Here is an 18,503-nt window from a genome sequence, read left to right as displayed (position 1 = left end):
AAGGTTTTGAAGGTTTTAAGGTTTTAGGGCTAATAAAATATTTGTACCACAGCTGGTGCTATATAAAGGGGAACAGAAGTACATAGTGGAATCAATGTGTTTTTGTTTTTTTTTACATAACTATCTGCTTTTAACAGTGCTTTTTATGTTCTGTGACAACTATTACAGGAACAGGGTCACTCTGTAATTTCAAAAAAGGGTTTCACTTATATTATTTGCTCTGTAATTACAGAATTTGATAATAATCAGAGGTTTATGAGATATTTTTATAATCACTATATTTTTAGGAACTGTTTCTTCATCTACAAGTTTATATTCAAAGATGAAAACTTTTTAAAATTGTTTTTAAAAAATTTGTTTCATACTTTTTATTTATTATAAATGGTGAGTTATATATACAATACTTTTGTGTAGGTACACTTAATTAGAAACAGGGTAATTATGGTTTAATATGAATTAAATAATAATATTAATTTTGTGCTGTGGCATTAAAAAACATGATCCTTAGTTTGTCAGTAACCTGTAAGGAAAAAATATTTGATATATGGCCCAGAGACACACAGAAATGCCAAGTGCAACTTGATGTCTTAATAAAGGGGCTTCAAAAACACCATCTAATGATAAGTACACACTTTCTAAGTGTTACTGCTTTGGAGCAACATTTCCTTTTTGGAAACCCTATCTCTCTCTGTCCCTTTTGACACCATGTGATCCTAGGTGAATTGAGAGGTGAGACAATTGAGTGATCATGAAGACAGCTAGTGCTGGTTCTTACAAACGGTCTTAAGGGACACATTTAGCAACTATAGTGGACATTATATATTCATAAAATGTGATGTTTCAGCATTCTTTCATATTAATTCTAAAAAACATATATGTTGAACACCAGTTTAATGATGCTGATGAAACATGTATTGAGCAATTTTAACAACTTAACCAAAAATAAAATTTTATCCATCTTATCAACCATCTTAGTTATTGCAAGGAAGGTTTATATTCATACATGGGGACTCAACAGGTGAAGCCCTGGTTTCCCTAGTCTCTTCTTTCTCTGGGCAAGGAGGTGGTGCATGGCCGCCAAAGATTGGTGATAGCACCGCCCATATGTGCAGCTAGCTCCACCCCTTCATGAAACCAGTCCTCCAGAAGAGAGGGACCCTGGAAAGCCTACCCTGGGAAGTTCCCCATTTTTCTTATATCATAAAGCCCATCTTAGCGTAACGTTTCTCCTTCTCTGATAAGAAAGAAAAGTTGATCTTCCTTCAAATCAGCACTTCCATAAGTTGGAAATTGAAATATAACACTTTGAATTTCAACTTGCCTGTGTTTGCATTAATATTTATTTTGTAAATGATGTCATTTTTTAGCAGGGTGAAAGTCTTTTCAAATCAACAGGGCCAAAGATATTTAATTGGCAGAAATGCTTTGTATATATGAGTAATGTGTTATTAGTAAGTAAGCACTTGCACCTGTCACAGTAGGATTAAATTTAGCCTTTTTTTAACTGCCTGAATCCCACATTGGGATATTGTCACTGCCTCCCACAGAGGGTTAATTCTCTGCATTCTAGAGATCTGTGCAGCACATTATCCCTCCTCTCAGAGCTCAGTGGGTTTAAGCAGCTATGATAATTTAGATAATTGTTCTAAAACTGTATGGGGCACTGCAGGGTGAGCTCTGACTAATAGGATATTAAAATGTTGCTTTCAATTGTGTCAAGCGAGTTGTGATTGCCTGTTGGAGACTAATGAATGCAAGATGCTTCATGGAGGTACCAATGGAACATGTCATAGCCATGGCTCTTTAGATACATTGGGATATGTGTAAAACGGTCGTAGCAGTATAAGCAGGAAAAAAATGCCAAATTATGGGTGCTCCAATATCCGAAAAGAGGGGAAATTATACCATAAAATGGGTTGCATCCTAGATATGCATATACTGCGCATCCATAACGGAGAATGTACATGTTACATTGGCTATCATGTGTTTGCAACCTTTTTACACAGAACCCCTCACTGTACAATGCAAAATGTCTGCAGTAGATATAGTATATTACTGTGCCAGGGAATTTACCCAAATTATGCTCATATGAGCAGAGAACCTCTGTGTCGATCTTAGTGCGGTGTGCTTTGGATGTATCAACCAGTAACTGTGCAACATAGCAGAACAATTTTAACAGTATGGTTGGTGAAGTAGTCTGTGAGTCTGGAGCTACTTATCTGATCTACAACAGATTAAAAGAACCATTAGTCTTCGGATACTTAGGTCTTTCAGCTCACCTGTAACCTTAGCACCAGTATCATTGATATGAGGACAATGCTAAGGTCACTGGCTAGGCTACAACTACAAACCATTTATGCCTTTTCCTTCCTTCCTGTTATTGTTGTTGAAGTCATTTGGGAAATATTTATGTGGTATGTAATCTTAAACCTCCCCAGACCACACAAGTCAAGGGGCTGAGGCCCTCCGTGGCCTGTCAACACTTAACCTATTCAACTGACATCCCAGTAGGGAGGTTGGGTTAGCCTAAACTTACTGATTAGCACTGGGGGGGGGGGCACTTATATCCTGCTGCTTTTAGCCCAGCATTCATTAAGTAGCTCTCTGTTTCACAAAGCATCTTGTGAGATGCCGACATAAAGAAGGGGGTTGAAAGAATATTTGTCTGTTTCTTCTTGACATTGAATGGATTCTCTGACATTTGTTTTTATTCCCCAGCTGAGATGCCTCCAATAAATAATACGTTGACAATCACGAGACTTTTGGATTTAGGGTTGTTTCAATAGAATAGAGTAGAATTGAACCCACAATGAAACAAATATTTTTCAAAGCAATATGATTCAATCTTAAACATTTTTTTGCTACTTATAATATCACCGGAAACCCTAGGGTTGTATAAGCATATATGACAATCTATCTTTTCCTATAGTACCTCCCTTTTCATCTAGAATGGATTGCATGTCAGTGATTGCCTGTACCGGCTTTCGGAGTCATTGACATACCTACAGACCTCACTGAGAGATGCACTCTATCATCTGTGTCGTATGGATCTGTCACTGTCTCCTACCTAATTGGTGACGGATTACAATAGAATGAAATGCAACACTTTTCAACTTTCAAGATGAATATGACTTAAAAACAATTCATACCAAGAAGCCAGCAGTTGACTATCCACATTATGGGAGTATAATTCAGTGTCACAGCAAATGTATTAACTACCTCTACTTTTAACCGATTGTTTATCTGCATGTTATCCTGACCATTTATTCTATTTTGATGGGTTTATTTCTATCTGTGGCTCAGATTTATAGGTGAGGAGTATGATGTAGAAATAAAATACTATATGTTTTTCAGATGTTTTAAGCATTTTTGTTGGTGTTACAAAGTACAATGTAGGAGAGGGTAAGACAGTCTGCAGGAGCTTCTCTGCAAGAAAGACAGAGCTGACTTTCAAGAAATCTTTATACAGGGCCATCCAAACTATTTATAAAACAGAAGCTCATTGGGAAGGTTTTGTGAATTACCGTACTTTGCTAGTATAAACATACAGCACTGCACTGTGACATTGTAAAAAAAGGATAAAAGATTACATTTGAAAAAAGTGCCTTTGTGGGCTTGTGTGAAATGGCAAAAAAGATAACCTTGATTTAGTCTTCAATTTCAGTTCAATCACTGAAAATATAAATAATGAATGTTTAGATTATATCATAAAATGTATGGTACAAATTAAAATGTATATGATTTTAATGTGGTCCTTTATCCTTTTAGGATCCCTCTCTCACTACGGGAATACATGACAAGCTGCAAGTACCAAACACCATCAGAAAGTCCTGGAATGACAGAGACAACCGATGTGATATATGTGCCACGCACCTGAACCAGCTTAAACAGGAAGCAATTCAAATGGTGACATCCTTGGAACAGTCAGCCAATGTTGAACAATATGATGCTGCTTCTCCAGGATCTCCACCAGGTCACTCTAATATTCCAGCCTTGGTGGGCCAAAGGCATATGGGAAACCTTCAACCAAGGGATTGGGTATATATGCCAAATCCTTACACAACATCAAGCTTTCCTGGCTTAATGGGCAGCAAGCATGCAGGCAAACCCAACAGTCTGGGGATAGCCAATGGTCAGGACAAGAAAAATGGATCCCCATCACACCAGGCCAAGGCGAGCCTTCAGATGGCCACAAGTCCCAGCAATGGAAATGTTTTGAATTCTGTAGCCATACAAGCTCATCAGTACCTTGATGGAACCTGGTCATTGTCAAGAACCAATGGTGTCACTCTATACCCTTATCAAGTAAGTCCCCTCCTTTGCATAATAATGTTATTCTTACCAGTGTAATTTTTTTTAACATTTCTTTTACTTTTGATATTTTACAGGTTACCTTAACTTTGTGGTTTTTTATATTTGGTGAACTATAATGGCAGGTCTAGTATAGTACCTAATCACATTTGATCCAATTTGATTCTAGTTTTACCTTAATAAATATATTCATTGGTACTTTAGTTAATTCAGTTTGCGAATAATAAACGATTCCATTAGAAACATGCCTACTATGTTAGATGACCAGAAAAAAATATTTAATAATGTAAAAATGTACCTAAAATTATTTGATGGAACCGTTAAATCTCGTGACATAAAAGCAGGCACTGATAGGCTTTTTTTTTATTATTTTTTTTTTTATATGATTAAGATCACGTGGTTAACTATTCATAATGTAAACTCGTGTATAAACTTATGCTTAAGTGAGTAGAGCCCAATAACATCCCAATTCTGTATTTTCCATTTAGCATAGAATATAGTTCATAACATGGATCTAGCTGAAGTTTTAAGGAATGTTGGTTTTGTTACGGAAAAATATATCATTATATTACTATTAATACGTTATTGCTTATTTTATTACTTAAAATACCAATCCAAATTGTTATGTTAAGGGCATTTCATGTTTTTGTGTCAGAACTTACCCTATACTTGGGATAGGTTTGGAATGGCTGCCTCTCATAAAATCGCATTTTCAAGCTGGTGTTTAATCATCAGTGAGGCCGGCCAGACTGAATGGCTCCCGGTGTGAGCATCCCCCAGATGAGAAAGATGTGATCACTGGTCAATTCAGGCTTATCGGAACCGGATGAGTGCATTCAAAACTTGACTTCTTTCATCTTATTGATACACTATTTGACTTCCCCTCTATTATCTAATTATGTCCCCTACTGTAGTAAATGAGTTAACAAGCCGGAGAAAGACATCTTGCTTCATGCTGCCGCTGTAGTTATAAAAAAAACTTATTTAAACGGGAATGGTTGTTGTCATGGCCTTTAGCATAACTACGTTTATTAATTAAAACTACGTAAAACTTGGAGATTTATTCACCTCGTGGAAGCTGAGATTGGAAATCAATTTCCCCTACAAAGGCTGCTTGAACTAATCAAGATCAATCAGCAATGTAACAACAGGGCAGACATAACATAATGGGGAGGAATAATATTACAGATGCTAAGAAAAGGAATTTAAGATACCTCTCCACATGGTGTACACATTAAGTAGGCTTTAATACATAGATTTTTACTAACTTTAATCTATAACTAACAATAGATACTGAAACTTGAATTTAGCCGAATGCATAACTTTTCCATTAACTGTATTAACTTATTTGAGATAAGAAACATAAGAAACCTCTCTTCCTCAGGTGGGAAGGAAGACAGCTCCGTCAGAAGGTATATTCCTGTAACATTAGTAGCATGTTTATCCAAAGATTAGATCCTGCAGTGAAATCTAACTGTAAAAATATCTTTCAACACCCTGATGTGCCAATAAAATAGTACCATAGACAATCTAAGGATGTTCTCTTCCTTAGCACAGCTATGTGAATATGTGTTCCCCTCTGCAGAGCCTATAAAGCAATCACTTTACTCTTAATGCTTCAGCTCTACAAAAAAGCACGCATCTTTGTATGACCCCAAAAGTCAATCACACTTTAAATTAATCAGGGAAGGAATTCTTATTGTTAGTACTTAGAGTTGTAAGAGAGATGAGTTCTACTATACATGCACACCATGTGCAGAACGGTCATAACACAATCTAGCAGCACACCACATAGTGTAGCCACATGAATAGACTTTCTATCAAGCTCTAAAAATACATACAAAATAGTGGAGCGCACAACCAAAAAAGCACAAAAGACATACAGTACACACTAGCCCACCATTACCTCAAAAAAGTACCCCAAGTTTGGCAAGTCCTATCTAATTTGTCATTGCTATATTGCTTACCAAGGAGCTGTGGGACTGAACTGTATTTTAAGCCAGTCTTCTCTGGACTTTCTTCTAGTGCCTAGTTGCTATACGGCCCTTTATATATTTCATAGATATTATGCAGCAATAAGAAAGGGGCAGAAAGGGACTAGTAAAGGCTCTTCCCCAGGTCATGCCTAGGGCAATACGCATACCTGGGAACTCTCCGGGTTTGACCTGGAGATTGCCGGGTGAAGCACCACTTCTTCGAGTCAAGACCTGAATCCTCTGGGTCACGTGAGCGGGGTCTTGACCGCCCATTTTCCATTTAAATGGGGGTGTTTCCCGCCGACGTTCGCGGGAACTCCCACTAACGTCAGCGGGACCTCCCATTGACATCAGTGGGAACTCCCACCGATGTCACTGGACCATCCACTGACATCAGTGGGCAGTCCTGGCCGCGTCCCTCAAGGGAAGGCTCCGGGTAGACGGAGCCCAGAAGTTCCCAGGTATGGCAATATGTCGCTCAGTTAACTTAATGGGGAGAATTATTATGCGGAGACTTAAGAGGGCTGCTCCCATAGTATGACCCCTAAGGGTTTTTAATACGTATGTTTTAACAATTGAATGACAATATTTAGTGTATACAGCTGTTTCCTTGTGAAGATAAATCACTGAATTAAAAAAAGAATAATTGCAAAGTAAAAATGTTATAAATAAATTTGTTGTTCTGCGTGTGGGCAATTGGCTTACTTAGACAAAGCGATTGGTGATTAGATATATAGAGGTTGTTGAGTCATAAGACTTCAACTCGACACATCCTCAGCAAAAATTCAGTCTTTTTTGTATCACAGTAAATTAGCTAATTACATTTCAAATCAGTAAGTCCCATTTTATACAGGTTTCAAAAGGGATCGTGACGAGTGCAAGTAAAGCCCATCTTAATACATTTTTCGGTACATTTTATTTTCTAATTAGCTTAGCGTGACGTGATCCCGTGTGACCTTTTTATGTTTTGTGGGAAAAAAAATCAATGTGATATTTTCCCTTGGGATAAGCGGACTTGTTAACCTAAAAGTAGGAGCGGTCGAAGGCTAATCTTTTTATTGGGCGGTTGTTGTAATTAAATTAATATTTGGCTTTAGAAAAACAGGTTGATTAAAAAATACAATTCCTGAAAGACTTTTCAACCTCGTTGGGCTGTGAAAAAAGAAATGTTACTGGTATATATATATATATATGTGTCTGTGTGTGTATACAATATACAATATTATAAATATATATATATATATATATATGTGTGTCTGTGTATACAATATACAATATTATATATATATATATATATATAATATATAGAAAGTGTGTCTATGAGATATACTGTTTTTACATCTATATGACTGGAGTGTACATTCTTTGCCCATTTGTAATGTTCTCACCCTAGCCTTGGAAATAAAGCCAACAAATTCCAAATAACTTTAATCCTAAAGAAATTGCTTTGCTTTTCCCCAGGGTGCATCTGCTTATACGATATGTAGTACGTAGCTTATAACAAAAAATATGTAGTTTATGTCACAAAAATTGGATATAACCTGTTAGAATGACACTAACCACTAGGTATATATAATTTCCTTTCATCATTCAAACCAATGAAGTTATTGAATAGTTTATCTGCTTCATGGGCCATTAGATGGTGTGTAAGCAATTCTGATGCACGCTTATGGTTAAAATATACGGATCACACAAGAAGAAAAGGTGGGTTCCAGTTTAGCAATCACTACAGCCGTCTTTCACTCTTAAAATGTTATAATGTTATAAGATAGCACAGCTGTAACAGATTAAAATAACTAATATGCTGCAGTCTAGAATCTGCAAAACTAGAACTGTTTATTAGTAACCAAAAAATGGATTAGGGTATTTGCATCTTTTTTATGGGAGAAGGGTAAAATCATTTTACAGAAAGACGATGCTTCAAAAACATGACCTTGCGTGACAAGACATGAACAACTTTTTATCTGATGGCTACTGTTTACAATGAACTACAAAGGATTAATGTGGGATACATAGCTACGGGTGATAAAACGCCTGTATTGATCAGCATTCAGATATCATTGAAACTTTTCTATATTTGCCAGCGTTAATCTTTTTTTTTTTGTAGTGTTAGTATTTGGCACGCAGTCAGGATCCCTACCTGTTCTCCAGGAGCTTAAACCCCTCAAGTTCAGGAAGAAACTTAAGAGGATTAATTTGTGTTATGTCTCTCCCAAGCCGCCCTTGTTTACTGACATACTAAACCTTTCAAGATTGTATTTTTTCCCCCACAAGTCGCCCTGTCATGAACAAATATTCATTAGTGAACAGTTAAAATGTATTGAGATAATTTCTGAAATACCTTAAAAAGAGACTGGCTGCTCCACCGGTGAAGTACTTTGTGAGTGACTTAACATGCATTCTTTAACCAATATAGATTAATGAATGTACTTCCCTTTTGGAGAAGCTGCAGCTCCAGAGTGGTAGAATGTTGCCCCTTCAAATGTCTGGTTTTTGTGCCACCTTTGTCTGTTGTAAGCAGCCAGTCGGTGTTAATAAAGTGCTCCCATTGCAAGCCAAGGAGCTGGGGCAGGGTAAGAGGGCAACTGCATAGAGTGGGCTTGTGCTGAATCTCTCTATGCAGTAACAAGATGGAGACATTCTAACTTATAGGGGACAATTAGTTATCATATACATTAAAGCGCACATGAGGACTGGAGTGTTCAAACAAGGCCTTATCGCCATAACAGGTAGTGCTGTGGGTTATTTAGGACTGTTAGACTAATTAGCTGTTGGACTAATTATGTGAAATATTACCTCATTCATAATTTTCCAGGGAAGCATGAATTGTCAAATAACACAAACGCAGACAATGGGGAGTGAGTTTGCAGGATGGTTTTGGTTTCAGCGCCTTGATTTTGCTATTCATTATGAAGGGCCAGCACTGGCATATTTCCCAAGCAAGAAATACTGAACTGGCCCTACATAATATCTAATTTAATGAGTGAGAAGATTGAAAAAATCCTACTTTTTTTACATTTACATGGTCAGCCAAGGTCTTACTGCAGCACAAGCTCACTGGAGTTGGCCCTTCATAATGTATAGTTAAGTCAGGGAAACAGGCCTCTCTTGTCAACTCTCCTTTTAGTGAATAAACCGGAATGGCAGATCTTATAGATCTGAGTTTTCTCTTAAGTAGAACAGCATTTGTAAATATATCTATGTAGGTATGTATCAAAGTCTGACTTTTTAACCACTGAAATCTGGTATTTGTGGCCTGCTAGTAAAACACAGTGGTAGGAAAAAGATCTATATTAAATGTGTAATGGGCATCTGTGTAAATGGAGTGTCTAGCAGTGGCAAACTCATTTCTTGTAAAGCAATATATCATATGTCAAGAAAGGCTAGTGTATGATGTAATCTTCCATTTGCGTTAGCACATAAATAAAGCACAGCTAAGATTATCCATGAGCCCGTGAACACAGCCATAAAACATGTAGGGTTAATGTGTGGCTATTAAAGAATTTTGCCGCAAAAGCAGAATTTTTGAGTCATTCCTGATAAATGGAACATGACTCCCCAGACTTTCAATTGCTGTTTCATGTTTCATGTAATGTTTTTAAGGAATTATTTGTCATTATATATATATATATATATATATATATATATATATATATATATATATATATATATATTGTGACATAATACCCCTTCACTTGGTACTCTGTCCGGGAATCTTTACTCAGGTTACAGACACGAGGAGGGTAAAATAAAAGGCTGGGCCTGTTTTTATTTTTCACAACAGGCATAACAGAAAAAATAAACAAATCAAAACAAAAAAAGCCTTGCTCTTATAAGCACTAACTAAACAAGGTTCTCCAACCTAACTACAGTTGGACGTCTTATTTCAAGTGACTTTCTATTCTGAGGGTATAATGTACAAATTAGTAATTCAATCCATCCCCTATTTTACCTTCACACCTGGATGTCTGTCCAAATAATAAAATTAAAAAAATAAAATTCGCAACACCGTGGCAACATTAACGGAGAGCAGAATGCCAATGACAGCTGGTTAATCTTGTTCGCTTCTCGACAGGATGATTAAATCCCAGAAGAAACACATGTATCGCGTGTTAGGAAAAACAAAGAAGTTACGGAAATTCCATAGTTGCATTTTTTGCAGTTGAAACAAAGCTATCTAAACGACGGCCTGAAAAGCCGCAGCGTGTTATTACATTACTTCATATGTTCTTTATGGTTGGGGCTGTAATGATGAAAACTTTTTTTTGAAGACAAAATGTTTGACAACAATGGGTTACGACACAAAAAATTGGACACATATTATATTAGACAGAAAAATACATTTTATAGCCATAATTTTACTACACCACTGTCAACTGAGTAAATACTATTTTTTTTTTATTTTTTTTATTACGTTTTATATGCAGCTAATATGTTTCCATCCTGTGCCCTGATGGTATATAGAAGCACATAAATCAACTAGCTTTAACCTATGGTAACTGAGAATGAATTAGATTTGATCTAAACTGGGATGGTGCTTTTAACTTCCCCATTAATCAAACCTATTTCTTTCTCTTGAACTTGGATTTGTGCAGTTCTTTTATGTATTTGCGTATGTCCCTTGATGTTTATATTAATTCAAGCTTTTGTATATCAATTTATTTAGCGTGATAACTATGAATTCTTGCATGACTTAGAAAAGGAGATATATCAATAAATCCGAGCATTTTAATCATGCATGCTACTGTAGAAAGGCACATTCAATTTTACAAATATGACATCCCATCAATGAAAATACATCCCATCAATGAAAAGCACTCTTTCCATGGCTCACATTGCAGCATGTTTGCTCATTCTTCCAGTGGAATTTGCAAAAAAATCACATAAATAGACCCATAGGCTTATCTGTTATTAACATTTGAACTGTTAATCACAAAGAGTCTATAGTTGTAACTTGCTAAACAGGCAACACGATGGTAAATAACTAATAAAAACCTGTCAGGGGATGAAATATTCTGAATTCTCAACTGTATTCAAACTGGGATTTAGATGGAATATACATGTGAGACATGCAGAAATCAGGAAGCTCAGTTATTAAATCATAGTAGAATTTGATGGTGTAAGCTACACAGTGTGACCTTGAGAATCTCCCCGTTACCATGAGATTGGTGTACAAGCTCCGAGGCTTAGGGAAACCACCCATACTTCCTAACTAAGCACTTAAAATGCAAATATAGAAAATAAATGACAATGACTGTTATGTTATAATTTCAGTGTAATTCATTCTGTTTCTGCCACTGTCCAAGACCAACAGATTTTGATGATACCGAATTTTATGTCACCTCAAGGCTAGGGAACTTTTGAAAATACCAGGTAGACAGGGGCAGAGATGGGGGAAATTATCCCCAGGTGATTAGAAGCCCACAGGGGGGAGTCTGGCTATATCCTTCAGGAGTGTTGGCCTAGAGTGAGCTGGCCTGCAGTAGACGGCAGATGGTCAGTGGGGTCATGTAACTTGATGCTCTGTAACCCAGCTGTAGTAGAGTGACAATCTTCACTACTTGTGAGCAGCAAAGGAAGACAGGAAGGTTTGTATTCACTAAGGTTTAAGTTGTAATCTGTTTTATAGATGTAAAATTACTTACTAAACATGAAACCACTTGACAGTAGTTACATTACATTTATTACATTACATTTTTTATAAAGCGCCGACAGATTCTGCAGTTGACTAAGCCTACTCTGCCATCAGAGTCTCCTGTGAAGTTCTCTTGAGGTACTGTAAAATTCAACTTGACTCCTGATGTGTTGGTCTTAACTACATGAGTTAGTCATCTGAGTCAGAGAACAAGTCTGCCAGAGTCATCATGAGAGTCTGCCCTGGGTCAGTGGTTGAGTTGGTTATCAGGTTTGTCAGCGCTGTCAAGTTGAATGATGTTCTGGCTCATTTTAGTGCCTCCCAAAATGTCAAGTTGAGTATACTGCCCTTCAGAGCTTTATCTAGTTGACTTGTAACTCAACATTAGTCATTGTTTGTTGACCAGACTAACTGCTCTACTTTTTATTATACTCATTTTGTTCAAGTTGACAGTCAAATCTGCTTGAACTGTGGTTAAATCAGTAATTGACTCAATGGAAGTTGTTCCGTTTCAGCCAACTCCATGCTTTGTAAATATACAAAACTGTTGTGTGTAGAAACATTTTCAGAGTGCAGTGTCAAAATCATAGAAATACGTATTTCAACTATATTGTTACCTCATTCCTATGTTTTTAAAATTATTATTAATTCTTGATTCACTTCAGGCCTTCATATTTCTATTTTTTTCTTCCAACCAACAACTTGGAGGAGTAGACCCCAAATAACCCCCTTTGCAAAAAGTGTTACTGGTTGTGGTTTTAGTTACTCCAATCACAGGAACGTGGCACAAACTGATGACGAAATGTAAGCAAACACAGAAGGTCAACAATGTGTTTTGTTTTTATTATAAAAAAAGACCTGTAGCATTACTGCATTAGTTAAATGATTCTATATTAGAGCACTGCATTCATAAGTTACAGAAAACACTTTTTACCCACAAAAAACTCAGCCTCAATTTACTGTAGACAAGTGACTTGAAACAGAATCATAATTCACTGAGGAATATGAAAGGGCTCTTATTACATTTATACACTAAGACCTCGTTTAGCTAATGTACCAAAATACACAACTTCGCTGATTGGAAAATGTCTCAATTTCTATGTCTAAGAGAAGATTCTACAAATACATCTGAAGGTATTTTGCAATATAGCGTTGTTAAAAAAACGATATTTATTTTGATTAAAGTGTAAGTATCATTGAATGGAACCTGATTACTAGCTGTTCATCATGGAATGCCACCTTGGTGAAAATTAACAAAGTGTATGTAGCTGCGCAGGAAAAACCAATGCAAACTACTTTAAAAGAATAAAAAAAACTATTGTAGCAATGACTGAAACAGAGAATGCATATTATGAACACTGGCTTTAGGGTTTAATTACTAAACATGATAATAACATTTCCTCCAGCCTATTCGAGAGCTGTGTATGGTTGTGTCCCTTGTGAGGGTGAATGAGGTCAGTGTGGATTTTGAGGAGAAAACTTCAGACTAGCTCGGGCGCAGTAAATTTCCATTAAGGTGATCACCAAGGCTTATTCCACGTTGACGGTAATGAGGCCTTATGGAAAAGTTTGTTAGGCAAATTCACCAGACCCACTGATCCAAGTAGGACTTGGATCCTAAGATTTTGCTAATTAAATGCCAGTTAGGTGCTCAGATGTATAATTTTTGTGTATCCCTGTTTATTAGCATTAACAACATTGCAGAATCTAGTGATATTAATACTAGTCAACTAGTACTAACAGCCCCTAACAGTGTTGATTTTTGGACACTGTCCTGGGTAGCTGCCATGAGCCAGATCCTGAGATCTCCGCTGACTGACCCAGGAGCTGTAAAATCAGTGGAGGTATGTGCAACACAGACCTCCACTGCAGTCATTGTCTCAGTGCAGGATGGTGGCTCTTCAGGTAAGGCTTGCTTCAGGTCATCTATTACTAAGTCCAACAATATAGACGAAACTTGTCAGTGACCACTACTCTATTGATGAATTTTGTTGTTGCTTTTTTTGTCCTGTGTCGTGGATGGATTTTTAATTCGGCAATGAAGTTGAAGTTTTACTACCATGGATGGTCCTTCTCACTGCTTTTCATTTGTAACAGGTAATGCACCTATATGCTCTTGATCTATATGACAGTTTGAGGCACCATACCCAGGAGGCAGCGACTACTATAGTGGAGTGGCTACACTCTTTTGAATCCACTTCAGGTACTGGCCCACTGCCAGCAGCAGCCCTAACCTTCCCCTCATGCCTCTTCTCCCAACACGGGAGCCTTAATTCGGACACTTAAGTTGTTCGGCGTATGAGGAAGGACTTTAGGGTTTTAAACAGTTTTGAACTTGTAGTGGATTGATGAACACATATGCATTTAATTATACCCCCTCATATATCTTAGGAAGGTACATAGCTAAAAACCAAATTATATTATATTTTAATATACAGTATGAAAAATACTGACAAGTAAAATAAGGTTTGTTGAAGTGTGTGGAGCAACATAGCAACACTGCATTTCCCAGACATTCTCATCAGCACATTTTTGTACAGAACCATGTCTCATAAATTTTTATTTCCCCAGGGAGTGTTTTTTTCATGGAACACATATCTGTATATCCTCAATGGCTTGCAAATCTCGAGCCTGTGTCAGTCACACCTTTAATTGAATCTCTACATATACTGTTTCCGCATTCCAATATTCCAGATACATTTTATATTTTTTAGGCCTCTTGTTTGTGGAATCCTGAATTGTATGACTGTATATTGTGTGAGCAAAATTATCACTTTTTTTTGTACACCACGTAATCATAAGTGCTTTACACCATAGAAAATGTCCAGATTTGTGATATTTTTTACACAGTGGAAATTATAAAAATTTAAAATAAGTCGAAATAAAAAATAGTGCCTTGATGTTGTTATACTGAAGCAAAAAAAAATAATTTAAATTTGATAATTCATAATATAAGAAGCCTGTAATTGTAAAAAAAAAAATATTTTTTTTCACTAAAGTGTGGTATAAAAATATCCAATTAGAATCCTGGACAACAATTTATGTAATTACAATTTAGACTTGTTATCAGATTGTATGAGTGTCTATCATTTGTTTGCATTACTGGGACAATATTCAAAATGGCTGCTTGCATTTAAATATTTCCCCATGTATATTTTCTGGTAATTGGTAATAACAGGCCATGCTTACCCTCATTTGTCCATGCAGAAAGATGCTCCGCCTGAAAAAAGATATACAGACACACAAACCCATCACACGTTCTTTTCTTTTATGACATATCCTTTAGCACAGGTGTCTGTTTAGCTTTTAAAGAAGAAAATGATATATTGCAATTGTTCAACCTTTGTTTAATATGTACACAATTTATCATTGGTGGCCTTCCTATAGAGTCAGCTAACTTTCTTGGACAATGTTTCTTGAATAGGCAATTGACTTAATCAACTTTAGCTTGCACAGTAAATTATTTTTTCTGATGCCAATTAATTCCCAGATTAAAAACTATGGGAGACATGGCCTATGGCCTTAAGCAAGTCTCCATGTTATATATGCACTATACAGTTAATGCTAAAGAAAGTTGCTTAATTTCATGCATACCTCCCAACAGATCCTCTGGTCACCCCTGACTGGCCCAAGGACATGAAAAAGCAATGGAGGTCTGTGCTGTTGAAGCACAGACTACATTGCAACTTGCATGAGGCCTCCTTGAGTCACGGGGTGGCTATTCAGGAAAGGTGGTCACACTTCCCACCTACTTCTAGTATGGACACGTGCTTCTGGGGCCATCCTTGCACCTTTCCACCTCTTGGGTACCTGAAATGTTGGGTTGTTAGCCAGCTTCACCTGCATAGCTGGTGGCAACCAGTGGTTTACCTATTACACATGTGTATAAACAGGAATAATAGTAGGTCATTACCATATACTGTACATCTTCACTGGATACCTGGTAACAACACATAGATACAAAACCAGACAACCACCCAAACCTGGCCATCAAATATTAACCCCTTGACTGCTAACGACGGCATGGTGCCGTCGCTAGCAGTCCCAGTCAGGTGCTAACGACGGCACCATGCCGTCACTAGCGCTATCTTACCTTTATGGAGGTCTGTGGACCCCCATAACCACCTACCCCGGCGATCTCCCCTCACACTGAAGGGCATCACCGGGGCCACCCGAGCCGCCCGGTGACGGCACGCGCAATGACGCGATGAGGTCACCGCGCAACTTTATTAACAACTGACAATTGTCAGTTAAAGCGGTATGGGGGCATGCTGCTTAGATGCCTGTATCTCAGGCATCTAAGCAGCTACAGACCCCCAACATATACCATTGGAAAGGTAATCGCCTCACCTTTCCAATGGTAAGGTACAATGATTGTGAAAAAAAGAATAAAAAATATTAAGTAAAAAAATAAAAATGAACAAAAAAAGTAAAAAAAATGATTTGGGGGTCTCTAAAGGCAGATAAATAAAGATCAAAATTGCCTAGAGACCCCCAAATTAAATTATCTAAACATAAACTAGTTTAACTTAAAAAAAATAAATAAAAAGTTTAAGTATTCTAGCTAAATAATCACTGTGGTAGCCAAAGTCACATTCCCTTTTTAAAAATGGCCGATACTAAATTTTAACCCCATGATCCCTTTGATCATGGGGTTACATTTAGCCAATGGTAGAGGGAGACAATTTTTGAAATCCTGATGAACTGCAAATATTATTAAAATCAGCCATTTAACCTGTGCGGTACGTGAGTAACCATCTCATCCCTGGAGCGCCTTGCATTTTTACTGCAAAACTTATTTTTGCTGTAAAAGTGATTTTTTTTTTCTCCCTTTACTATCATTTCTTTGGGATTGTAAGGGGAAAGAATGGTGTGTGTGCGTCTGTGAGTGAATGTATGGAAAGTATGGTGTGTGCTTCTGCGAGTGAATGGAGATATGAAAGGCGTGTGAATGGTCAGTAATTAGGGTTGAAGCCTTGACGTGGCATTACTGCTCACGTAAGAAGTTAAATTATGGCACAAAAAGTACATATTTGCAAAAACTACACCCTTGACGCATTAAATGAGGGGCTGCATGTGTTTCTAGTACAAACCTGGAGTGCGCAAGACACAAATGAACATGTCGCTATGGATAGAAAAAACATATTTTCTAGCCAAAGCGACATATTCCATCATTATTTGTGCACTCAACTTTTGTCCTAGAAATACATGTAACCCCTCATTTGAAGCGCCAAGGGGTGTAGTTTCTTGAAATGTGTACTTTATGTACCCTAATTTAACTTCCCAGATGTCTAGACCACTTTAACTTCAGATACGGCAGATTGGAGAATCTTGTCAAAAATTGTCTTAAAACATTTAGGGGTGATGCCTGCAATTAGACAGCTCTAGATATATTTTCAGAAACTACACCCCTTGGCGCATCAAATGAGGGGCTGCATGTATTCATAGCACAAGACTGGAGTGGGCAAGACATAAATGAACTTGGCGCTTTTAACGTAATTTTTTTTATAAGTGTGATATTCATTTATTTGTTGTGCACATCAAATTTGTGATACAAATACAAATAAGACCTCATTTGCTGCGGCTGGGGGTGTAGTTTCTAAAAATATATAGTTTTGTTGGCATATTTTAACATCCCAGGCAGCTAGAGCTGTTTAATTGACGCCAGCCATGCATTAAATGTAACGATGTCTTTTGTGATAGTCTAATAAATTTTACTTTTAGCAATAAAATATTAGAAAAACACAGTCTACTGTTCTCAATTTCTGTTTATTTTAGACCGGTTACCTACTACAAATATTTAGCAGCACAGCTTTTGATATTAGAGTTTAGAAAAATAAAATTACAAACTAGTTTTTATTGAGTCGGAAGTGAAAAATTACACTTTTTTCCCATTTTTGGCTATATTTTGCAAACCTGATGAGACATACACATATAAAAATGGTATATTTGGAATCTGCTGGGTGTGCTTAAAAAAACAATATATGGTTTGTATAGTTTATTCCCAAGAAATTTACTTATAAACGCGTTTAAACGTGAGATGCACCAAAATGCCGAAAACCAGCTTAGCACCAGGGTGGGAAATGGCTTAGCAGCCAAGGGGTTAAATCTGACCTATCCCTTCACCAAATATTACTCTGTGCCTTTTAATATTATTGATAAACTTCCACCATTTTATTTGTATTAATAATATCATATTACATATACGCAATATGAATACAGGACTGTATTTTATATAGAAGGAGACACATTTTTTTCCATAAGCAATATATGCATATTAGGAATCAATCTTATCTTGATTCCAAGGAGCGCAGCCATTTTAACAAGAAACACAGAAGCCTCATGGTGGAAGCTGATTTGGTAGTCCAGTCTTTGAAGTGAAAAGCCAGGGTTGCTTTAGAATAGGTTTGTAATTACTTTATAACGGTCATGCCACTAATTTCTGCGCTACTGAACACAAATTGCAAAACTGTAAACTAAATATCGCTGAAGAAATTACACCAATAAAAAAATAATACTGTGCTATAGGTAAACGTAATAAAGCATAACTCAATGGTGAAAAAATATTAAGGGGTTTTCCT

At 36.9% G+C, this 18,503-nt stretch overlaps 1 protein-coding gene across 1 annotated transcript in view; it reads left to right on the top strand.

Annotated features, from left to right (window-relative positions):
- LOC149289849 (kinesin-like protein KIF26B) overlaps positions 1 to 18,503 on the top strand; it is a 176,471-nt gene that overhangs the window by 60,266 nt on the left and 97,702 nt on the right. The window contains exon 3 of the mRNA XM_089490123.1: positions 3,769 to 4,305. Within this exon, the coding sequence (XP_089346249.1) occupies positions 3,769 to 4,305 (537 nt within the window). The remainder of the gene's footprint in view (positions 1 to 3,768; positions 4,306 to 18,503) is intronic.

This window comes from Sceloporus occidentalis, unplaced genomic scaffold, assembly GCF_023333645.1.
Source record: "Sceloporus occidentalis isolate IW3139 unplaced genomic scaffold, rSceOcc1.0.p SCAF_42, whole genome shotgun sequence".
NCBI lineage: Eukaryota > Metazoa > Chordata > Lepidosauria > Squamata > Phrynosomatidae > Sceloporus > Sceloporus occidentalis.
The sequence above is the reverse complement of the archived record's forward strand: the minus strand, read 5'-3'. Positions and strand labels throughout refer to the sequence as shown.